General features: G+C 42.5%; 1 protein-coding gene and 1 non-coding gene across 3 annotated transcripts in view; both read left to right on the forward strand.

Moving 5' to 3' along the window:
• The window catches only part of LOC139413583 (RNA-binding motif, single-stranded-interacting protein 2-like), a 59,850-nt gene that overhangs the window by 11,761 nt on the left and 25,747 nt on the right, over positions 1-22,342 (forward strand). For both annotated transcript variants that reach the window (XM_071161105.1, XM_071161106.1), the window contains exons 2-5: positions 8,595-8,761; positions 12,664-12,722; positions 13,120-13,211; positions 20,051-20,208. In XM_071161105.1, coding sequence (XP_071017206.1) covers positions 8,595-8,761; positions 12,664-12,722; positions 13,120-13,211; positions 20,051-20,208 — 476 coding nt within the window. The remainder of the gene's footprint in view (positions 1-8,594; positions 8,762-12,663; positions 12,723-13,119; positions 13,212-20,050; positions 20,209-22,342) is intronic.
• trnal-cag (transfer RNA leucine (anticodon CAG)) lies at positions 11,414-11,496 on the forward strand. Its single transcript has one exon. It is a non-coding gene; the product is annotated as a tRNA-Leu (tRNA).

Raw genomic sequence — 22,342 nt, forward strand, 5'->3', positions numbered from 1 at the left:
CGACACCTGCTGTTGTAGTAGGTGTCCTGGAGGGCAGGCAGTAGGCATCCAATGGTACTTTCGGCTGAGCGTACCACCCTCTGTAGTGCCTTGCAGTCAGAGGCGGTGGATATGCCATACCAGGCTGTGATGCAGCCCGATGGTATGCTCTCGATGGTGCTCCGTAGAACACTGTGAAGGCCCTCGGGGACAGATCAAATTTCTTCAACATCCTGAAGTTGAAGAGTCGCTGTCGTGCCTTCTTCACCACGGACTCCGTCTGGTTTGACCATTTTAGCTCCTAGGAGATGTGTACGCCGAGGAACTTAACATTTTTGACCATCTCCACAGCGGCTTCGTTGATGACGATGGGGGCGTGCTCAGCCAGTGATAGGTAACGATGCTCCTTGAGTGACTGTTGTCGATGTTGGCAGAGGGTCCCTGGTTCGAGCCCAGGTTGGGGCAAGGATAGGGACCAAAGTGATTCTGTTACACATGCACATAGATTCTTGGCAAATGTAGCCTAACCAAATAATCAAAATAATATTTAAGCTTAGTTATACAGTGCATTCGGAAACTATTTAGACCCCTTCCCTTTTTCTACATTTTGTTTTACGTTACAGCCTTCGACCTACACACAAAACCCCATAATGACTAAGCGAAAACAGGTGTTTAGAAATGTGTGCAGATTTATTAAAAATAAATACAGAAATACCTTATTTACATAGGTATTCAGACCCTTTGTGATGAGACTAGAAATTGAGCTCAGGTGCATCCTGTTTCCATTGATCATCCTTGAGATGTTTCCTCAACTTGATTGGAGTCCACCTATGGTACATTTACTTGATTGGACTTGATTTGGAAAGGCACACACCTGTCTATTTAAGGTTCCACAGTTGACAGTGCATGTCAGAGCAAAAACCAAGCCATGAGGTCCAAGGAATTGTCCATAGAGTTCAGAGACAGGATTGTTGTTACGGTTTTCTTCTGGTGAAAGAGAGGAGGACCAAAATGCAGCGTGGTTATCTTTATACCTCTTTAATGAAGATGATAAATGCGAACAATATACAAAACACAAGAAACGTGAAAAACCGAAACAGCCCTATCTGGTGCAACAAACACAGAGACAGGAACAATCACCCACAAAATACTCAAAGAATATGGCTTCCTAAATATGGTTCCCAATCAGAGACAATGATAAACACCTGCCTCTGATTGAGAACCACTCTAGACAACCATAGACTTACCTAGACTACTTTACTAAACACAACCCCATCAATCTACAAAAAAACCCTAGACAGGACAAACACATAATTCACCCATGTCACACCCTGGCCTGACCAAAATAATAAAGAAAACACAAAACACTAAGGCCAGGGCGTGACAATTGTGTCGAGGCACAGATCTGGGAAGGGTAACAAAACAATTCTGCAGCATTGAAGGTCCCCAAGAACACAGTGGCCTCCATCATTCTTAAATGGAAGAAATTTGGAACCACCAAGACTCTTCCTAGAGCTGGCTACATGGCCAAACTGAGCAATTGGGGGCTGAAGGGCCTTGGTCATGGAGGTGACCAAGAACCAGATGGTCACTCTGACAGAGCTCTAGAGTTCTTCTGTGGAGATGGGAGAATCTTCGAGATGGACAACCATCTCTGCAGCACTCCACCAATCAAGCCTTTACAGTAGAGTGGCCAGACGGAAGCCACTACTCAGTAAATGGCACATGACACCTTGCTTGGAGTTTGCTGAAAGGCACCTAAAGGACTCAGACCATGAGAAACAAGATGGAACTCTTTGGCCTGAATGCCAAGCGTCACATCTGGGGGGAATCCTGGCACCAGCCCCAAGGTGAAGCATGGTGGTGGCAGCATCATGCTGTGGGGATGACTAGTCAAGGTCGAGGGAAAGATGAACGGAATAAAGTACAGAGAGATCCTTGATGAAAACCTGCTCCAGAGCTCTCATGACCTCAGACTGAGGCGAAGGTTCACCTTCCAACAGGACAGCAACCCTAAGCACACAGCCAAGACAACGCAAGAATGGCTTTGGGACAAGTCTCTGAATGTCCTTGAGTGGCCCAACCAGAACACGGACTTGAACCAGATCGAACATCTCTGGAGAGACCTGAAAATAGCTGTGCAGCGACGCTCCCCATCCAACCTGACTGAACTTGAGAGGATCTGCAGAGAAGAATGGGAGAAACTCCTCAAATACAAGTGCACCAAGCTTGTAGCGTCATATCTAACAAGACTCAAGGCTGTAATCGCTGCCAAAGGTGTTTCAACAATGTACTGAGTATAGGGTCTGACTACTTATGTAAATGTGATATTTCTAAAAACCTGTTTTTGAATTGTCATTATGGGTTATTGTGTGTAGGTTGATGAGAATTGTATGTAGAATTGATGAGAAAATACAAACAAACAAAAACATTTAGAATAAGGCTGAAACATAACAAAATGTGGAAAAAGTGAAGGGGTCTGAATACTTTCCGAATGCACTGTAATTCAAGTAAACATTCCCTCTTTGGATGTCATTTTAAGATACTGTTTGATTTTTGAAGGTTTTTGAGTTTAATATAAATACAATTACATTGTTATAAACATGCATTTAATGTCTTCTCCCTGATATCAAATACTTCCTATTTCAACATGCAGAAATGTAACATAGATGCCTGGTTCTATACTTTTCTGATACATTGTACTTTAGAAAGAAACATTTTCATTCTGTTTCAGCAGAAATGTATGCCTAAAATGACACCTCTCTATCTATTTCCTTCTGTTTTCCCCTCCAGTCCTGTTAACATCTATATTTAGTATCTCTGCCAGTAAATCTTCTGTTGGGTGTCTGTACTTTGTTACAGACTTGGTATATCTGGGCTGTGTTAGATTGTCTCCTTTGTTTGCCCTGTATGAATTCACGTAAAGAAACATGTACAAACCTTTTGTCCCCCGGGGGTCTTCTCAAACATGGATACACTGCTATTTACAGCTACACCAACTACCAGTGGACATTATCAGACACTACACCTTTATTCATTGTAAGCTGGGCTGGTGTAGTAAATGGGTGGGCTAAGTGCAATACGTTCTACTGGTGTAGTGGATAGGTGTGATAGGTGCAGTAAGTTTGACTGGTGTAGTGGATAGGTGGGATAGGTGCAGTAAGTTCTACTGGTGTAGTTGATGGGTGGGATAGGTGCAGTAAATTCTACTGGTGTAGTGGATGGGTGGGATAGGTGCAGTAAGTTCTACTGGTGTAGTGGATAGGTGTGATGGGTGCAGTACGTTTGACTGGTGTAGTGGATAGGTGGGATAGGTGCAGTAAGTTCTACTGGTGTAGTGGATAGGTGGGATAGGTGCAGTATGTTTGACTGGTGTAGTGGATAGGTGGGATAGGTGCAGTAAGTTCTACTAGTGTAGTGGATAGGTGGGATAGGTGGGATAAGTGCAGTAAGTTCTACTGGTGTAGTGGATGTGTGGGATAGGTACAGTAAGTTCCACTGGTGTAGGGGATGGGTGGGATAGGCGCAGTAAGTCCTACTGATGTAGTGGATGGGTGGGATAGGTGCAGTAAGTTCTACTGGTGTAGTGGATGGGTGGGACAGGTGCAGTAAGCTCTACTGATGTAGTGGATAGGTGGGATAGGTGCAGTAAGTTCTACTGGTGTAGGGGATGGGTGGGATATGTGCAGTAAGGCAGTGAGTAAGATAAACTCTGCTGGTGTAGTGGCTTGAAACTGGATCAACTTGGCCGGTGCAGTCTCCTTTGTCCCATTGGCTCTGCTCCCACTGTATGTTTATCTAGCTCTCTGTCATTGTTTAATGCGACAGTCTTTGAAAATGGTCTCTCCCTCCATTGCCAACCGCATGAGTAGTCCAAGGAAGAGAGAGAGAGAGACAGAGAGAGAAAGAGAGAGAGAGTCCTTGGAGAAAGCACAACTATCTGAAATATGATGCCAAGCACTGCAGTGATCCCAGGCACTGACTGCCTCACATATTGTTAGATCTCATAAGCTGCTATGGGCCACAGTTTTAAAAGCAGGATCTGGTTCCCCAAGCTTCTGCCACCTGCCACATGCAGCTAAAACTCTGCGTGTGTATATTCTGACATCAGTATGCGTACATGAACATTAGGCATGTATGTGGGACAGAAAGTCAAAGAAATAAATGAAAGAGAGAGAGAGGGATGCAAGAGAGAGAGGAAAGAGAAAGAAGAAGGTGAGAACAGTAGGTGAGAGATAAAGAGGATGTGAAGATAAAGAGATGGAGAGATATAGAGAGAGGAATTAAACATAAAGAGATGGAGAGAGATAGATAAAGCCCCTTTGAATTGAGAGAGAGAGAGAGATTTCATGGACGAGTCTGGACTGGAGCCTGGTGTCCTCCGTCACCTGGTAGAAATGTAGAGTGGCTGGCTGGCTGGCTGATGAAAATGACTGCATGATAAGATCAGGAGCAAGCAGAAAAAATATGTCCTGTCTGCCTCTGTACTCTGTACCAGCCTGCCGACTATAAACCACAGCACAGGAACGTTCAGCCAATGTTCAGAGTAATACTTGCCTGTCACCTGAGGCAAAAATACAGCCAGGTTGGCAATAATTACTTCCTTTTACTGTAATCAACCAAGCTGTTTGCTTTGTGGTTGTATCAGTGTGTTGGCTGGAGAACAGGAGAGGGAAAAACAAGTATTTCATAAGGTGGATCGGAGAGCACAGTAGTTGAATAGATGGATTGTTTTCAGACAAGTTATATATTTAAATAGGTAGAATGGTTTAATTTGAATATCAAATTGACTGATTGGGTTTAACATAGCAAAAGTGTTAAGCATTTGACTATAAGTATTTGGTCTAAATGTACTCAAATGTAGGCAATTTCATTGGATCTGAAATAGTATTTCTAGTTTATCTAATCCCTCAACTAAACAAATTTCGTATTTTGAACATAATTTAATCCGGACCCAACTGGAGGCTGCCTCAGTCAGACAGTTAACAAATCTGTGTGTCACTCAGTTGGTCAATCAGACAGACAGACGGTCAGTCAGTGGACTCTCCTTTTGGAGGTGGGAGCAAATGATCCAGCTATAGGATACAGGAAACTAGTCATACCCCCTGATGACAAGCCCAACAGGAGACAGAGATAGAAACAGACAGACAAGAAACAAGACATACAGACAGACAGTAAGTAGAGAGTTAGATTTAAGGGAGAATGGGCTTGTGTGCTAGGATTTCCTGAAACTAATTAACAACAGGGTGGTCCTGGCACGCCAATTAAATGGTCAGTGAAAAGCAGTGGCTTATTTCACTGGCCCTTTTTCTGCCCATCATGGAGGAAGTGGGGAATATATGCATTTATTAAAGGTTGTCTAATGTATTGATAGGGAGGCTGGAAGCATTTCAGTGTAGGCCTAATGCAGATTGGGTAGCCTAGTCTTAGTAGAAATTGTCAGGTTGGTAGCGGAGAGACTGTTGAAGGAAAAAAAGTTGAGGCTTACTTATGGTGTTGTCCTGTGTGTGTGAATTAATGAATGAATCACATTTTATTTTTGTGTCAAATCGGCAGTTCGCAACCCATCCCATAATTAATTCATACACAAACATTACAATAATTCACTGCGATAATTCAGTGATAATTCTTCTGGTGTTATGTGCAGTGTGCACCGCATAAAGATTGTGTGTGTGCGTTTTGTTTGTGTATGCTCTGAAAACTAGAGGGGTCACAGGATAAGGTAACTACTATGATTTAGTCTGAGGGACCCATACTCTAGACTGTGTAAATGTAAGAAAGCACCTGTGTGGGTATTTACAGTATTCATGACAAGCAGAAGTTGCAGGCTCAGTAGCAACTAGGTTTGGTATGACGGAAGCTGCTCCAGTCCATCCCACATACCTTTCTTGCTGGACTCATAATCCCTCATTTTGGCAAACAGAGAGGAATGAGATTGCTCTGATCTTCCACAGCAGCTGTGTGTGTAGCCCTAGTCTGCTGAATTAAAGGGTACTGTAGTAATCATGTGTTACTCTTACCCTGTGAGATTTCAAGTTCCTATAAAGATGTTTGAATGGGCACATCATTCCTGAATTTGTTTCTTTCTCACTTAGCATATACACACACACCCCAACATATTCAGTCATTTCTAGAGTACATACAAGCATGTAATGATCAGTATTAATCTATTCATTAGAAAAAAAAGAGTGAGAAATGTATTTGCTTGCCATGCATACCATTAACACCAACATGGGTTTGCCAGTGTGTGCGTGTGTGTACCTGTGCATGTGAGCGAGAGAGAGAGAGGAATACAACTCCCCCCTGTCTTATTGTGTTTTAATTTGACCAGGGCATGCCTCTATGTCATCTAACATGAGCAAACAGGGAGAATATTTTCAGGCTGAATCAGCATCGAAGAAAGAGGAGATAAAGCCTTGGAGAAATTAGCCTGGCAGCCTGAGCTGCAGGGGGGGGGGGGGGGGGGGGGGGGTCTGTCGGGGTACCAGTGGTGGCTCATATATGGAGGGGTCAGGGGGGTGTTTTAGGGGACACAAAGGGGGACACTGTGCCTCCGTTAATAGGGTTCAATTAGCGAGATTCATCCCTTGCTCTTGACTCGCCCATCTGCGTCTCAACCTCCCCCTTTGTCCCCTTGGTGCAGCTCATCCACTGGGCTTGGTTTGATTAGAACCCCTTCAGGAGAGACAGGCCGGGAACAGGAGAGGAGAGGGCCTCTATAAGAGAGCTATACTGTAGGCAGGATTCTACACAACACCCTGGAATAAGCTACTGGAGAGAGGATGGCAGGGTTGAGGAGCTTTGGGGAATGTTTCATAAGTCAGACGATGACACGTGGCTGGTAGATTTTGGAAAAATGGCATTAAAACACTAAAATTGATACACACACACACACACACACACTCCTTCACAATGACAAACACTCTCAGCTTCTATACCACTGGTGTTATTTTGCTGTCGTAGGAGTGTTTATGCAAGACTGTTAAAAGCATTGTGTAATGTTGATACACTAAAATTATGCTATTGCATCAATATAATTGTTTTGGAAATTATTATATTTCTGGGAAGCAACTTCAATGAATCTCCAAATGAATGAAAGAACACTCATTCCAAATGTACTCAAACCATTATTACTGTCAGAAAAAAGAAACTATTTCAGTCAACAGTTGTGAAATAAAAATTACTGGATTCAAGTGAAGCAAAAACATTTTCTTTTGAGTCCAACTATTCCAGACTCATTCATGGGAAACTTCTGTTTTGCCTGTTCCGCAATGCTCCATGTTTGTGTTTAGCGACTCACAGTGTGTTGAATAACTGATCCTCCCCATAGGCTATTGTAGCACCATCCAGAATGCTGAAGTGCTATAGGGAGAGTTTTCATAGGCTGCAATAGAGCTGTTATAAATGCATTAAGCAGCTTGTTATAAACAGCAGGTCAGAGAATGCTGCTGTTCTGTGCCAGGCTCAGCTGACAGGGAACTCTTCTCAAATAGTATTTTGTTAATGATCATTGGGAGCTCTCGTCTCCTCATTTCCCCTTTGCTGTGACATATGTAACCGCGGTGCTTATGAACGTACAGACCTTGGACCTGTTGTGGACTGAGCTGACCTCATTGTTTGAATTGTTTACTTTTTTCCCCCAGGGAGTCGAGCAACAGTTAGCTACGCTGTATTGTTGAGGAGACAATTGACTGAGAGAGAGAGGAGTGAGAGGGAAATGTCTGAACAACCGAGTTAAACCTGTGGTTTTGGAGTAGAGATAAAAGACTGTAAGCCCGACCAGATATTTGTATCGTGTTTTGAAGTGCTCCCTTTATACAGAGAGTGTGGTATGGGAGAAAAGACAGCTCATGACTTCTCACAAAGAACAAAAGGGAAACATTAATGTTGGTGTATGTTCTTTGAATCATTGGGTTTCGCTGTGCAAAGCAGAGGAATCTTCTGCGGTTTTGAAAGTTTTGATAGTGAAAAAAGGAGCAGTTGCCCAGTATGGAGTAAGCAGAAAAGAGGCCCATTTTCCCAATATGACCTAGACAGCAAAGAGGCCCCACGTTCACTTCAGAATGCAGTATTGGTGAGTGTTGACATGAGGGCTGTGTGATATCGTTTTACGCTTCTCTCACACAATCGCCTGTCTCTTGTGCCTCCATTTTGAAGCTGTGTTCGCTAAAAACCGTGGTTTGAGTTTTAGTCCTTTTGAAAGGTAACAGCTGTAACAATTCAAAGAACGCTGTGAATAATTTATGAAAATGTAAGGTACCTGAACTGAATACACTCCCACACATGTTCTTAACTGGCTAGAAAGAGAAGAATCTTCCAACTCACACTTTACATTTTATAATATTTTTACATTCCAAAATCATGACTAAATCGTTTATCATCTCCGTGGTCTACCAGAAGACCCAAGGGAGCTTTAGTGCCTTCATGACACAGCCCTTCCCAATCTATGATACGTAACAGACAAATTCAAATCAGGACCTCGTAGCCAGTTCCAATGCTGATTTTCAATCTTTCTTCTAATCAAGGACTGATTTAGACATAGGACACAGTAGTCCGGATTTCCAGGCTTGAATTTGAATACCCCTGATACATAATCTCTCTCTCTCTCTCTACAGCAGTCATATGTGTCCTCCAGCCACCAGATGGCACCCCCCAGTCCAAACACCAACAGCAGCAGCAACAGCAGTGTCGGGGGAGTGGATCAGCTGAGTAAAACTAACCTGTACATCCGCGGTCTTCACCCCGGGACTACAGACCAGGACCTGGTTAAGCTATGCCAGCCGTAGGTCTTCTTCTCCTACTTGCCCACTTTCTTTTACACGGGTAGGGTGAAGTTGCCTCTAGATGCTGATTTAAGATCAGTTTAGTATTTTCATCCTGGTGGTTAGGAGCGGGATGGGAGCGGGATAAACAAATCCTAGATCTGTGCCCACAGGTGAATTCTACCTGGAGCTCTTCAATAGGTGCTACTTTGCCACAAAGTGACTACAGTTATTACTGTCAGGCTACCTATATAAGAGCCTACCCTCAGATCAGAACTGGTTGACTTTGCTGCATTATGGTTGGCTATACAACCTGCAACCCCCCCCCCCCCACACACACACACGCACACACAAAACACAACACATACAGTCAAAAAAGGCAGGCTTGCTTTCACTAACAAATAGTGTAACATCCAGCCCAGGCACCAGAAAAACCACACCAGGAGGATAATAGGAGGTAGGGGCTTAGGTGCTGGGGAGTGTGGGAGCGTGAAACAGAAACAACAATGTGGACACACACTGAGTGTGTCCCAATAATATCTCCTTTCTCCTGAAGCGTGCACTTGTTCACTACTTCCAACAAATCTTAAAGCATTGGATTGGTGGAGCCATGGGCTAGTTAAGAGTTTCCACCATATTTCTTATCAAATCAGTGAAGGGAAGTGACAATTGCACACTTTGGTAAGAAGGAGAGATAATTGGTATGCAGACATAGCCTCTGTTAATAGCATACAGTTTGGATGCATTCTAATTATGTTTGGATAAGTGAAGGAGTGTAGAGTGAGTGACCTAGAGAGGACTAGGAATTCTTAATCGCTATTTAAAACAGAAAACTCGGACTTTACAGGGTAAAGCCTGGAGATTGACATCAAGTTGGAGAGGGAGGGGTGGGTTTGTGTAATATGTGTTGGAGTAGGGGAGGTGGGGGGCATTGGCGGAGAAGCGAACCTTGGAGGTGAAATGCAATTGACTGGGAAAAGAATAGCATGGCATGCTGGGTAAAGAATGCCACAGGCCTGTAAGTGGGTCAGAGTTAAGACCTTCTACCCCATCCTCCCCTCCCTACGACACACACACACACACACACACACACACACACACACACACACACACACTTTACAACAACTGTTGATGAAGTTGAGGTAGGAGCAAGGTCAGAGAGTTACTGCCACACAACCTTTGAACTGTTCAACAGGATGCATGACTTTGTTAATGACAACACACAATATTTCTCTCTCAATTACAAAAGAGGGCACATCCCCACCAAAAAGTTAGTGGGCATTGAGTGTTTATGTATGGCCGTGGTCATATGGCTGAAAGTAGAAATGTCCTCCTATTAACAAATCTAAAATCCGATTACCTAACTTCCAATTGTAACCTTAAAACCTTTTGTGACTAGGGGGCAGTATTTTCATTTTTGGAAAAATAACGTTCCTGTAGTAAACGGGATATTTTGTCAGGACAAGATGCTAGAATATTCATATAATTGACAGCTTAGGATAGAAAACACTCTAAAGTTTCAAAAACTGTAAAAATATTGTCTGTGAGTATAACAGAACTGATATTGCAGGCGAAAGCGCTGCGTTCCAATGCGTCCCTATTGAGCAGTGAATGGGCTATCAACCAGATTACTTTTTCTCCATATTCCCCAAGGTGTCTACAGCATTGTGACATAGTTTTACGCATTTATGTTGAAGAATACCCGTAAGCGGCTACATTACGCAACTGGTCACCTGATGGCTCCCAGAGTGATTCTCGCGTAAAATACAGAGGTAGCCATTATTCCAATCGGTCCTACTGAAAAACCAATTGTCCCGGGGATATATTATAGAATAGATAAACACCTTGAGGATTGATTATAAACAACGTTTGTCATGTTTCTGTCGATATTATGGAGCTAATTTTGAATATTTTTCTGCGTTTTCGTGACTGCAATTTCCGGGCGATTTCTCAGCCAAACGTGAAGACCAAACGGAGCTATTTCACCTACAAAAATAATATTTTGGGAAAAAAGGAACATTGGCTATCTAACTGGGAGTCTCGTGAGTGAAAACATCCGAAGCTCATCAAAGGTAAACGATTTAATTTAGTTGCTTTTCTGATTTCTGTGACCAAGTTACCTGCTGCTAGCTGGACAAAATGCTATGCTAGGCTATCGATAAACTTACACAGATGCTTGTCTAGCTTTGGCTGTAAAGCATATTTTGAAAATCTGAGATGACAGGGTGATTAACAAAAGGCTAAGCTGTGTCTCAATATATTTCACTTGTGATTTTCATGAATAGGAATATTTTCTAGGAATATTTATGTCCGTTGCGTTATGCTAATTAGTGTCAGTCGATGATTACGCTCCCTCATGCGGGATGGGGAGTCAGAGGTTTTAACCAACAGAGGAATGAAAGAAGATCTGACTCTGTGTCAGAGTTTAGGGGCAACTTCATGTGTGGCTAAAGGCCAGGCTTTAGGACCCAGAGGTGGAAAGAGAGTATGGGAGCAGAGGACAGTCGAGAGCAAGAGAGAGAGGGGACAGGAAGAGGTGAAGGATCCAGTTACACTTTACACTCCACCCCAGTACTCTGTTAGGGCCAGCCAGTGGAACACCAGCCGCCCTCGCTGACTGCATTACACAGAGACAGTGGAGGGCAGGACCTCTCTCTCTCTGACTAGCAGAAGTCAGGATGGCCGAGCGGTCTAAGGCGATGCGTTCAGGCCGCAGTCTCCACTGGAGGCGTAGGTTTGAATCCCACTTCTGACATCCATTTTATTTCACTATCCTATACCATTGTACTGTAAAGTTACACTGCATACTACTAAGCAGTCATTTAAATGTCCTATTCTACTGCTCTTTGTTTATATTGTAGGAAATTTGGGGGGTAGCCACGACCGGGATTCAAACCTGGGTTCAGCGACTGTCAAGCCAACACCTTAATTTACTCTATTATGTTTTGCTATATTTTTCTGCTATACAGGACAGTCTGTGTCACATTAGACAGTCAGTTCTCTAAAGTGCCACCATTTTGGTCGAATAGGCCTATGTTCATAAATATTTTCTGCGTTCATAAATATTTGCTGTGTTCATAAATATTTGTTGTGTGACCTCAAATTTTTATTTGGTAGCACCAGTGCGCTTAGAAAAATATTCACCCATATAATACATTGAACAGCAAAACTGAAGTTGTGCCTCTAGGTTTGGGAGCAAGCAAAGTTGTTACATTTGTTTGTTTGTTTCATGTCCCATGAGCCCTGGCTGTTTTTACATTTGTATCATCATCAGAGTGGCGTGCCATAATCAGAGTGGCGTGCATTGTGAGCATGTTGATACGATACTTTGTATCATTTGACCTATAACCTGTGAGAGTGAAATTCAGCAACACTTGATGGACAGTATAAGTTATTTGCTTCTGTATTGATAAAAGCAGGGGTGCAACTTTGGTTTTAGAAGTTGTTTTTTTATCCTGTCGGCTGAATCCTGTCAGCCTACCCGACCACTCGGAGGCATCTGCATGGTCCTAAAGCACACCGTTGCCTTATTTTGTATCACATTCAATGATTAAACTGGGGGGGACAAAAATGCAATTTCAGAATGTGGACATGTCCCCCCCCCCCCCCCCCCCCCCCCCATCCCCAGTGAAAGTTGCAATCCTGGATAAAAGTAAATACCAATTTGTTAGTCTTCACCTGGATTTTACTACTTGAAAAACAACGAAGGCTTTTATACGTTTCAAAATGACTTACTGCTTGCCTATTGGTCTGATTTGTGTGTGTGTGTCTGTGTGTGTCTGTGTGTGTGTGCACATGCATAATTACCCAGCATTAGGAAGTGTTTGTGTCTAAATGTTAGGGAGGTTACACAAAATGTCCGATAGTCACCCCCTCCTCATATGGTCTGATGATGTCATGTTTATGTGTTTTTGTTTTGAAGGTATGGGAAGATTGTTTCCACCAAGGCCATCCTGGACAAAACCACCAACAAGTGCAAAGGTGAGAGTTCAGAGTTCAACAGGTTGTTTGGTTCATGGCACAGATGCCACCTACATTTAACCTGGAAAGATAGTATTAGTGTCTAGTGTTGTGTTGTTGACTGTGTCTCCTTAAACAAGCTCATGGATTTATGGACTCAAACTTGATCACAACTGCATTATACAATATTCAATGGTATTAGGCTATATAATATAATGTTAAAGTATTAGTCTGGTTACAGGTCTACTAATATACTGTATAAATCTATAAATCCACTAAACTTTAGACATTTTACAGATTGTCTTTAGACTTTAAACACCTGTAGTTAATCTAACAGCCATTTTGAATTACAATCTTACTTATCAATCATGAACATTTTGTACAAATATAAAAATGTGTGTGTATATGTGTTGTGTAGGCTATGGCTTTGTGGACTTTGACAGTCCGACAGCGGCCCAGAAAGCAGTGACCTCCCTGAAGTCCAGTGGTGCCCAGGCTCAGATGGCCAAGGTAAGACACACACTCATTTACATCAACTCCACACACACACTTTATATATTCACAGTCACACATGATCTGTTATAAACGTTTCTATTAGGAGTTCAATCACAACTTCAATGTGACTCCTTACATCCTCAATTTCTTAATTTCATTGCCAAACTCATATGAAAAAATGCTATTGTATATATATGTATATAGTATTCACTGTCGTGTTTTTGCAGACTTTACTGTAGTATTCATTGTAGTGTATTTACTGTAGTATACTGTAGTATTTACAGTTAGCTATAGTATAAAGAACACTATAAGAAAACTGTAGTATATACTATAGTAATTAATGTACTGTTTTGTGGATTGTAGTATACTGTAGTATTTACTGTAGTGTTTTTGCAGACTGTAGCATACTGTAGTATTTACTGTAGTGTTTTTGCAGACTGTAGCATACTTTAGTATTTACTGTAGTGTTTTTGCGGACATTACTGTAGTATTTACTAAAGTGTTTTTGTTTTATTTTCTGTGACATAGAAGTGGAGTCTTTCTCCTTCAGGAAACCTACTGGAGAAATACTAAAAGAGCAGATTTTCCATAACCTGTATGTAGGTAGGACTGTGGTCTGAATGGATAGTACAGACCTTCTGCTCTTTTCTATAACCTGTATGTAGGTAGGACTGGGGTCTGAACGGATAGCTCAGACCTTCTGCTCTTTTCCATAACCTGTATGTAGGTAGGACTGGGGTCTGAACGGATAGCTCAGACCTTCTGCTCTTTTCTAGAACCTGTATGTAGGTAGGACTGTGGTCTGAACGGATAGCTCAGACCTTCTGCTCTTTTCCATAACCTGTATGTAGGTAGGACTGGGGTCTGAACGGATAGCTCAGACCTTCTGCTCTTTTCCATAACCTGTATGTAGGTAGGACTGGGGTCTGAACGGATAGCTCAGCGCTTCTGCTCTTTTCTAGAACTTGTAGGGAACATCATATATAATCTATACTTTTTCACTTATTGGTGGCACAAATTTCAATATAGGGGAATGGGCAGGGTATATGCAAATTAAATACGTTAGTATTTACTATAGTTTAAAAAGGGTAGTGTTTTTGCAGACATTACTGTAGTATTGACTACTGGGTTTTTTTGCGGATAGTACTATAGTATTTACTATAGTATCCTACAGTATACTACAACATTGTACTACACATGATCGAGGGATACTACAGTGTGTAGTATACTATTCTACAGTATACTACAGTTTACTATAGAATTCTGTAGTAAGTACTGTAGAATTCTATAATAAACTGTAGCATTCTTTTTTATGTGGGAGTGTTCAGCGAACCTGAACTTTCAAATAATTTATTTGATTTGATGGTGAATTGACAGTTAGTTCTGCCAAGTTGACATCTATATTGAACTACAAAAAGGAGAGACACTGTTCATGCAAACACACTCCCTCTAACATTCCCAGTGGTTACAAAGGTGAGCTCTTATACTGAATGTTGTTATGGCCTGAATGGTGATAAGTGTTCTCTTGGCACCTTCTCAAGATCTTAGTTAGCTGGCAGTTGGCTGGGTGGGAGGGTAAAGAGGTCACAGCATCTGAGGAGAACAGGAAGTCTATCAGATGGAATGGAGCTGGTTGTTTCTCCTCTTCCCTCTCTTGACCCTTCCTCTCCTCTTCACCTCTATTCTCACATCTCCCCTCGCTCCTTTTCACCCATCTCTCTCTCCCTCTTTCCCTCCTCCTTTGTGTGGCTAGCAATATGTGTGTCCTGCTAAGCGGCTCCTGCTGTGGGCCTTGTCCTGAGCTCTTTGTGTGGGTGTTTGCAGTCAAAGGGACTGTTGTGGGCCCATTAAGCTTATCCCTCTGTGCCTCTCAGGCCCCCCATTGAGAGGGGCCCGGGAAGGGTGCCACCGCACCCGCCGTCAATGGGACGGGGACAATGAGCTGGCCTGTGCCTGCCTGGGTTTGTATCTGGGCCTGGGGCTGACACTATAGGACTACAATCACTCCAACCCGGCCCTGCAACAGGGTCCAAGTCACTTCACTACTACAGAGCGAAGATGGAGCAGCACAGGAATTAATACACTAACTTCAGAATTAAGACGAGCCTTGCAACTGAAAATCAGGGTCCATCTAATCACTCCTCCTGCTACCCAGATATTGTATCCAAACACTCACTGTAATAGAAGTTAGAACACAATAGCCTAACTTACATAAACAGTATACAGTGGCAAGAGAAAGTATGTGACCCTTTGGAATTACCTGGACTTGCATAAATTGGTTCTAAAATTTGATCTGATCTTCATCTAAATCACAACAATAGACAAACACTGTCTGCTTAAACTAATAACACACAAACAATTATATGTTTGCATGTCTTTATTGAACACACCGTGTAAACATGCACAGTGCACGGTGTAAAAAGTATGTGGACCCTTGGTTTTAATAACTTGTTGACTCTACTTTGGCAGCAATACCCTCAACAAAACCTTTTCTGTAGTTGTGAATCAGACCTGCACAACAGTCAGGAGGAATTTAGGACCATTCCTCTTTACTAAACTGTTTCCGTTCAGCAATATTCTTGGGATGTTTGGTGTGAAACGCTCTCTTGAGGTCATGCCACAGCATCTCAATCGGGTTGAGGTCAGGACTCTTACTAGGCCACTCCAGAAGGCGTATTTTCTTCTGTTGAAGCTATTCTGTCGTTGACTTACTTTTGTGTTTTGGGTCGTTGTCCTGTTGCATCACCCAACTTCTGTTGAGCTTCAATTGGCGGACAGATAGCTTTACATTCTCCTGCAAAATGTCTTGATAAACTTGGGAATTAATTTTTCCATTGATAATAGCAAGCTGTCCAGGCCTTGAGGCAGGAAAGCAGTTCCAAACCATGATGCTCCCTTCACCATACTTTACAGTTGGGATGAGGTTTTAATCTTGGTGTGCTGTGCCTTTCTTTCTCCACACGTATGTTGCCTTTCCTTCCTCGCCTCCAGACCGTAGTCTGGACGGCTCAGGGGAGCCTTCACTTGCTAGCTCCGGGGCCAGGGCAATTTACAGATGCTCTGGGGAAATTCCCACATTTGGGATCTTATCCACTGCTAATGACGAGTTAGTCTGGAATTCCACTGAAATAGTTCACTTTTATTAAAACTTGTACATCATTTGAGGTCTGAATGACAAAATAAAATAGTGGGCTATCGGAGCAAAAAGAGCATTGCTCATAGTACGTATGGCTACATCCTCATCACACAATATTTCATTCAAAACCCGAAAGTTAACTTACTACCTTACCCATAATGCACTTCAGTGTTTTAAAGCTATACCCATACTTTATCAACACATAGTGTTGAATAATGGTAGAGACATAGACGATTACATAGCACATGGAATCCTTCCAAACAACTCAACTTTAGTTTCTTCTATCCACAGAATATTTTGCCAGTAGCGCTGTGGAACATCCAGATGCTCTTTTGCGAAGTTCAGACGTGCAGCAATGTTTTTTTAGGACAGCAGTGGCTTCTTCCGTGGTGTCCACCCATGAACACCATTCCTGTTTAGTGTTTTACGTAGTGTAGACTCGTCAACAGAGATATTAGCATGTTCCAGAGATTTCTTTAAGTCTTTAGCTGACACTCTAAGATTCTTCTTAACCTCATTGAGCATTCTGCGCTGTGCTCTTGAAGTCATCTTTGCAGGACAGCCACCCCTAGGGAGAGTAGCAACAGTGCTAAACGTTCTCCATTTATAGACAGTTTGTCTTACCGTGAACTGATGAACATCAAGGCTTTTAGAGATACTGTTTTAACTCTTTCCAGCTTTATGCAAGTCAACAATTCTTAATCTTGCATCTTCTGAGATCTCTTTTGTTTGAGGCATGGTTCACATCAGGTAATGCTTCTTGTGAATAGCAAACTCAAATGCTGTGTGTTTTTTATAGGGCAGGGCAGCTCTAAAACCAACATCTCCAATCTCGTCTCAATGATTATACTCCAGGTTAGCTGACACCTGACTCCAATTAGCTTTTGTAGAAATCATTAGCCTAGTTCACATACTTTTTCCAACCTACACTGTGAATGTTTAAATGATGTATTCAATATAGACAAGAAATATACAATAATTTGTGAGTTATTAGTTTAAGCAGACTGTGTTTGTTGTTGTGACTTAGATGAAGATTGTTATGACCAATTTATGCAGAAATCCAGATAATCCAAAATGCAGCATGGTATGTATCCATAATGTCATTTAATGGAAAATGAATACAAAATACAAAAGAACAAGAGAATCAAAATGAAAACGGAAACAGTCCCAAATGATGCAAACATTGAAACGGAAAAAATAATCACCCACAACTCAAAGGTGAAACCAGGCTACCTAAGTATGGTTCTCAATCAGGGACAACGATTGACAGCTGCCTCTGGTTGAGAACCATACCAGGCCAAACACAAAAATCCCAAATCATAGAAAAAATAACATAGACTGCCCACCCCAGCTCACACCCTGACCATACTAAAACAAAGACAAAACAAAGGAACTAACGTCAGAACGTGACAATGTTTCCAGTGTGTTGATTCTTTAACAGTGTGGGCCATGCTGAGCGTTATCATAACTCCCAGCCAGTCAGTCGTCTCTACAGAGGAGTGTCTATGGGGCTAGCTTTGGGGCTGTCTATGGGGCTGGCTATGGGGCTGGCTGTGTGGCTGTCTATGGGGTGGCTATGGGGCAGGAAATTGGGCTGGCTATGGGCTTTCTATACGGCTGCCTACGGGGGTGACTATGAGGCTGTTTAGTGGCTGGCTTGTGGGCTATCTATGGGCTGGCTATGGGGCAGTTTATGTGACTGTTTATGGGCTGTCTTTGGGCTTGGTGGGGAGGGACAGGGAAATAAGGGAAAGTGATATAAATCAACAGCTCTTTGATTTCTAGAGAGCCTTCCTTTCTGCGTACAGACGTCAGCTCACACTCACCACCAGCTCGTCACCATAGATGCATACTGAGCAAGACTCCGGGGTTGTGTGTCACCAGGGGAGAGAGAAAAAATAGAGAGGGAGAGTTGGATAAAAGGAGAGAAAGAGCAATGAAGAGATTCCATTTCACATGTGGTGTGCTTGGGTGTGGTCCAGACATAATTTGAATATCAGCATCAGAGGAACCGTTGAAGAGATGTTGTCCCCGCATGCAGAACGGGATTAGATAGATCAGTCAGTCTTATCTATATTATATGACTGGTCACAGTGCCACTGAGTTGTGTAACAAGGAAGTGTCTCCTTAACCACCAATGTGGTTTAAATCCCAGAAATGAGACTTTCCCTCACGTTGAATCCTGGTTAATTTAAGGAGATTTCTATTTATTGTGAGGACAACACAACGTGACATTGAGAAGTGTTTCAGGATGCTGTGTGTTGACATGCTTCCGTACCATAAATCCACCCAGGAATTCCTCATTGTCAGATCAACAAAGTGACAAGCATGGTACAACACCCAGCTCAACTGCTGAACTGTGCAAGCTGAGGCTGCGTCCCAAATGCACCCGATTCCCTATGTAGCGCAATACTTTAGACCTCAAACTGAAGCTCCAGTAGGCAGCTACCTGTGTTCTTCGGCTCTCCTGTCTATTTGACTTAGGATCAAGCTGACTCTTTGCTTATGAATCAACAGAGATAAGTGTGGACTTACTGGTCTGTTGAATGAACCTATATTTTGGCTCAGTTTCTGTCCTAAAGGAGGGAGATGGAAATGGAGGGAACAGCGGGATGTAGTGCAATCATACGGGGTGGTGTCACTTGTGTGGATGGTGTTTTTGACTGGTGGTGACGAGGTGTATGTGGATCTGTAATTTAGACTTGACTGAAATGCTAGCTTTAAACACTGTAAACCTTAGCTCATATCCTCTCTATTACTCCCTGGGGCATGAACCTGGTAACCTGATATTTACTATCACATATCATAACAAGTTGTTGTTTCCTCATGCTCTCTCAAATGTTGCGTAAAAACGTTTGTGAGAGGGAAAGAGAGACTGTGGGAAAGACTGTATCAGGAGAGACAGAGAGACTATTGCATGAGACAGGGAGAAAAGACTGTGTACAGTCAGACACTTTTGTAGTTCCTCCCTCTATCTGCTCTCCCACTGTACCGCCCTCTATTTTCTTTGCTTTTCAATGCTCCTCATTCCCGCTAGTCTCTCCCACCCCCTCTAGTTTTCTCCTTTACCTCCTTCAGTTACAGCAGGTTGTCAGATAGAAGCACAACTCATATGAACAAACCCACTCCTCCCCATCATTCAATTCTCCCCCTTTTCATGCCCTTCCTCCTGAATATTACTTGCCTTTCTCCTCTCCCCTGTTTGTTGAAGCTCCCTCTTCCATCCCTCCTCCTCTCCTCTCCCTGCATTTGGCCCAGCCCCTACTCACCCGGTTGCCAAGCTCCTGTTGTTGTGCTAACTCTAAACTTCACGCCTGGTTTCCTGTATGTTTCTACATGGTCTCACAAGGTTTCACTTTTGAGCTCTGGAATCGGAATCTTCTCTCATTCCTCTTTTATTCATTCTTCTGGTCTGGGCTCTTTTTCAGTCCTTCCACATTTCCACATACTTTTCCTGCATTATAATGCTTACATTTCCTAGTAGCTGAATGTGTTTTTAAGAGGTGAAAAGTGCTCTTGTACTCACAAAAGCACTCACATACAACCCACATCCAGTCATAAACCACTGACAATACTAATTTGTTATATCGTATATCTTTCATGACCATGACGTCACAAATATATTTAACAGAATTTAAACAGTGAATGTAAAACCTCTTTGTTTGTGATTACACACTGTGAGTCTGATTTACCCTGTCTGTCTGTTTTCCTTATGCAGCAACAGGAGCAGGACCCCACCAACCTGTACATCTCCAACCTGCCTGTGTCCATGGACGAGCAGGAGCTGGAGAGCATGCTCAAGTCCTTCGGCCAGGTCATCTCCACACGCATCCTCCGCGATGCCAACGGGATCAGCCGTGGCGTTGGCTTCGCCAGGTACACACTACATGCTACACCAGTAGCATCTTTGGCAACGTGTTAAACTAGCAGCTAAAACTACATGTTACAATAGTAGCAGTGGTGTAGTGGAGGGTATATGCAGGAATATGGCATGTACCCACTTTTCTTATTGGGCATTGCGTATACTCACTTCTTATGCATATCAAAGTAGTGTAGTGGAGGTATACGTTGTTTCAATGAAAAATACCTATGGAGCAGATCAGAATGTTTAGCTTAACATTTTGATAAACTATTATTTCTTCTTATTCTAAGCACAGCAATGTGCACATGGCGTTAGGCCTACAGTACGCATGCATGTTCCAACACGCGAATATTCCAAAAAGCAATTTGTGGGAAAACACTGTTCTAAAATGCACATGCGAACGGTTTCATGGACAGAGATGGAAATATTCATTAGAAAATTTGAAAGAGGAGAGATTTAAAGATGCAACAACTATTATGGGTTGCTAATATGACTAGGATAATGCTTTTGGCTGCTAGACAATGACAGAAAGTTGATTTGACAACCAATAGAAGAGGAGAGTGAAAATTATGCTGATGCTAATGATAGGCCTAAACATCTTCTGGTAGATAGAAAGGCTTTCCCAAAAACCTTCGCTATTAAATGTTAACTAGCTACAAAGTAGTCTACCTGGCAGAATGATATGATTATTTGCATCAATCCAGTGGCCATTTGTTCTACAAACTCCATCTAATGTGAGCTACAGAAACACCGCCCACCAAACACCAGTGCTAGGTGCCTACACACTTTAATTAAAGGGTAACTACACTCAAAAATCCACATTTCTTAGATTTTTCTCAGATCTCAAAAGTGGTGTCCTGATGTGGTTTAAGCATTGTTGTGCAATTTTGTTGTTTTTCTAAAAAACAAACTGTGAATTTATCTAGGTTTCAATCCAATTGCCAAAAGAGTTTAATGCGAATATTCTAACATCAGCATAAAATGTGAATTTTCCCACCAGAGATGTGCTTCCATCAAACTGACTTGTGGGTAAAAGCCTATATGTGATGACGTAGTACACATGAACATTTATTTTGCGGTTAAATTCCGATCATGTACTGAATAATTCATCGTAACTTACTTCATCTGTATCCTAATAAACTGCATACTTTCCCGAGTCTAAATGGGAGTACCACACATGTCATCGCGTGACTCCAAGTTTACTTCAATATGATAGTTGCTATATCAATGTTTGCTCCTAAAAGCGTGTCCACCACCATTTCTCGCATAATTAATTTTACAGACACAAAACGACACACATTGTCTAGCGTATTTTGTTTTTGTCGACATTTGGTGAGTTTACAGACGAATTTGCTGTTTCAGTCCGGCCTGTTGTGCAATTCTTTTTATCCAACATGTTATTTACTGGAATAAAAAGGTTGGATGGTAATATAGACAGCGAAAAAAAATTATTAAGGACAAATCAGAAACCTGTGAATTTCTGACTCAGTTGACAGGCTCATTCATCTATTTCAATGGTAGGCCTAATATTAACCTTGCACATGTAACGGTTTTCTGTATGAGAAGGAGAGTCGGACCAAAATGCAGCGTGTAGATTGCGATCCATGTTTTAATAACCAAACGTAAAACACGAATCAATACAAACACTACAAAATAAAGAACGTAACGAAAACCTAAACAGCCCTATCTGGTGAAAACACATAGACAGGAACAATCACCCACAAACACACAGTGAAACCCAGGCTACCTAAATATGGTTCCCAATCAGAGACAATGACGAACACCTGCCTCTGATTGAGAACCATATCAGGCCGAACATAGAACTGGACAAACTAGACATGTAACATAGAATGCCCACTCAGATCACACCCTGACCAACCAAAACATAGAAACATACAAAGTAAACTATGGTCAGGGTGTGACAGTACCCCCCCCCCCCCCCCCCAAGGTGCGGACTCCGGCCGCAAAACCTGAACCTATAGGGGAGGGTCTGGGTGGGCATCTGTCCGCGGTGGCGGCTCTGGCGCTGGACGTGGACCCCACTCCATAATAGTTTTAGTCCACCTCCTTAGCGTCCCTAGATAGGTTACCCTCCTTAATGACCGCTCGGGACAGAGGGGCAGCTCGGGACAGAGGTAGCTCGGGACT

This window comes from Oncorhynchus clarkii, chromosome 7, assembly GCF_045791955.1.
Source record: "Oncorhynchus clarkii lewisi isolate Uvic-CL-2024 chromosome 7, UVic_Ocla_1.0, whole genome shotgun sequence".
NCBI classification, from domain to species: Eukaryota; Metazoa; Chordata; class Actinopteri; order Salmoniformes; family Salmonidae; genus Oncorhynchus; species Oncorhynchus clarkii.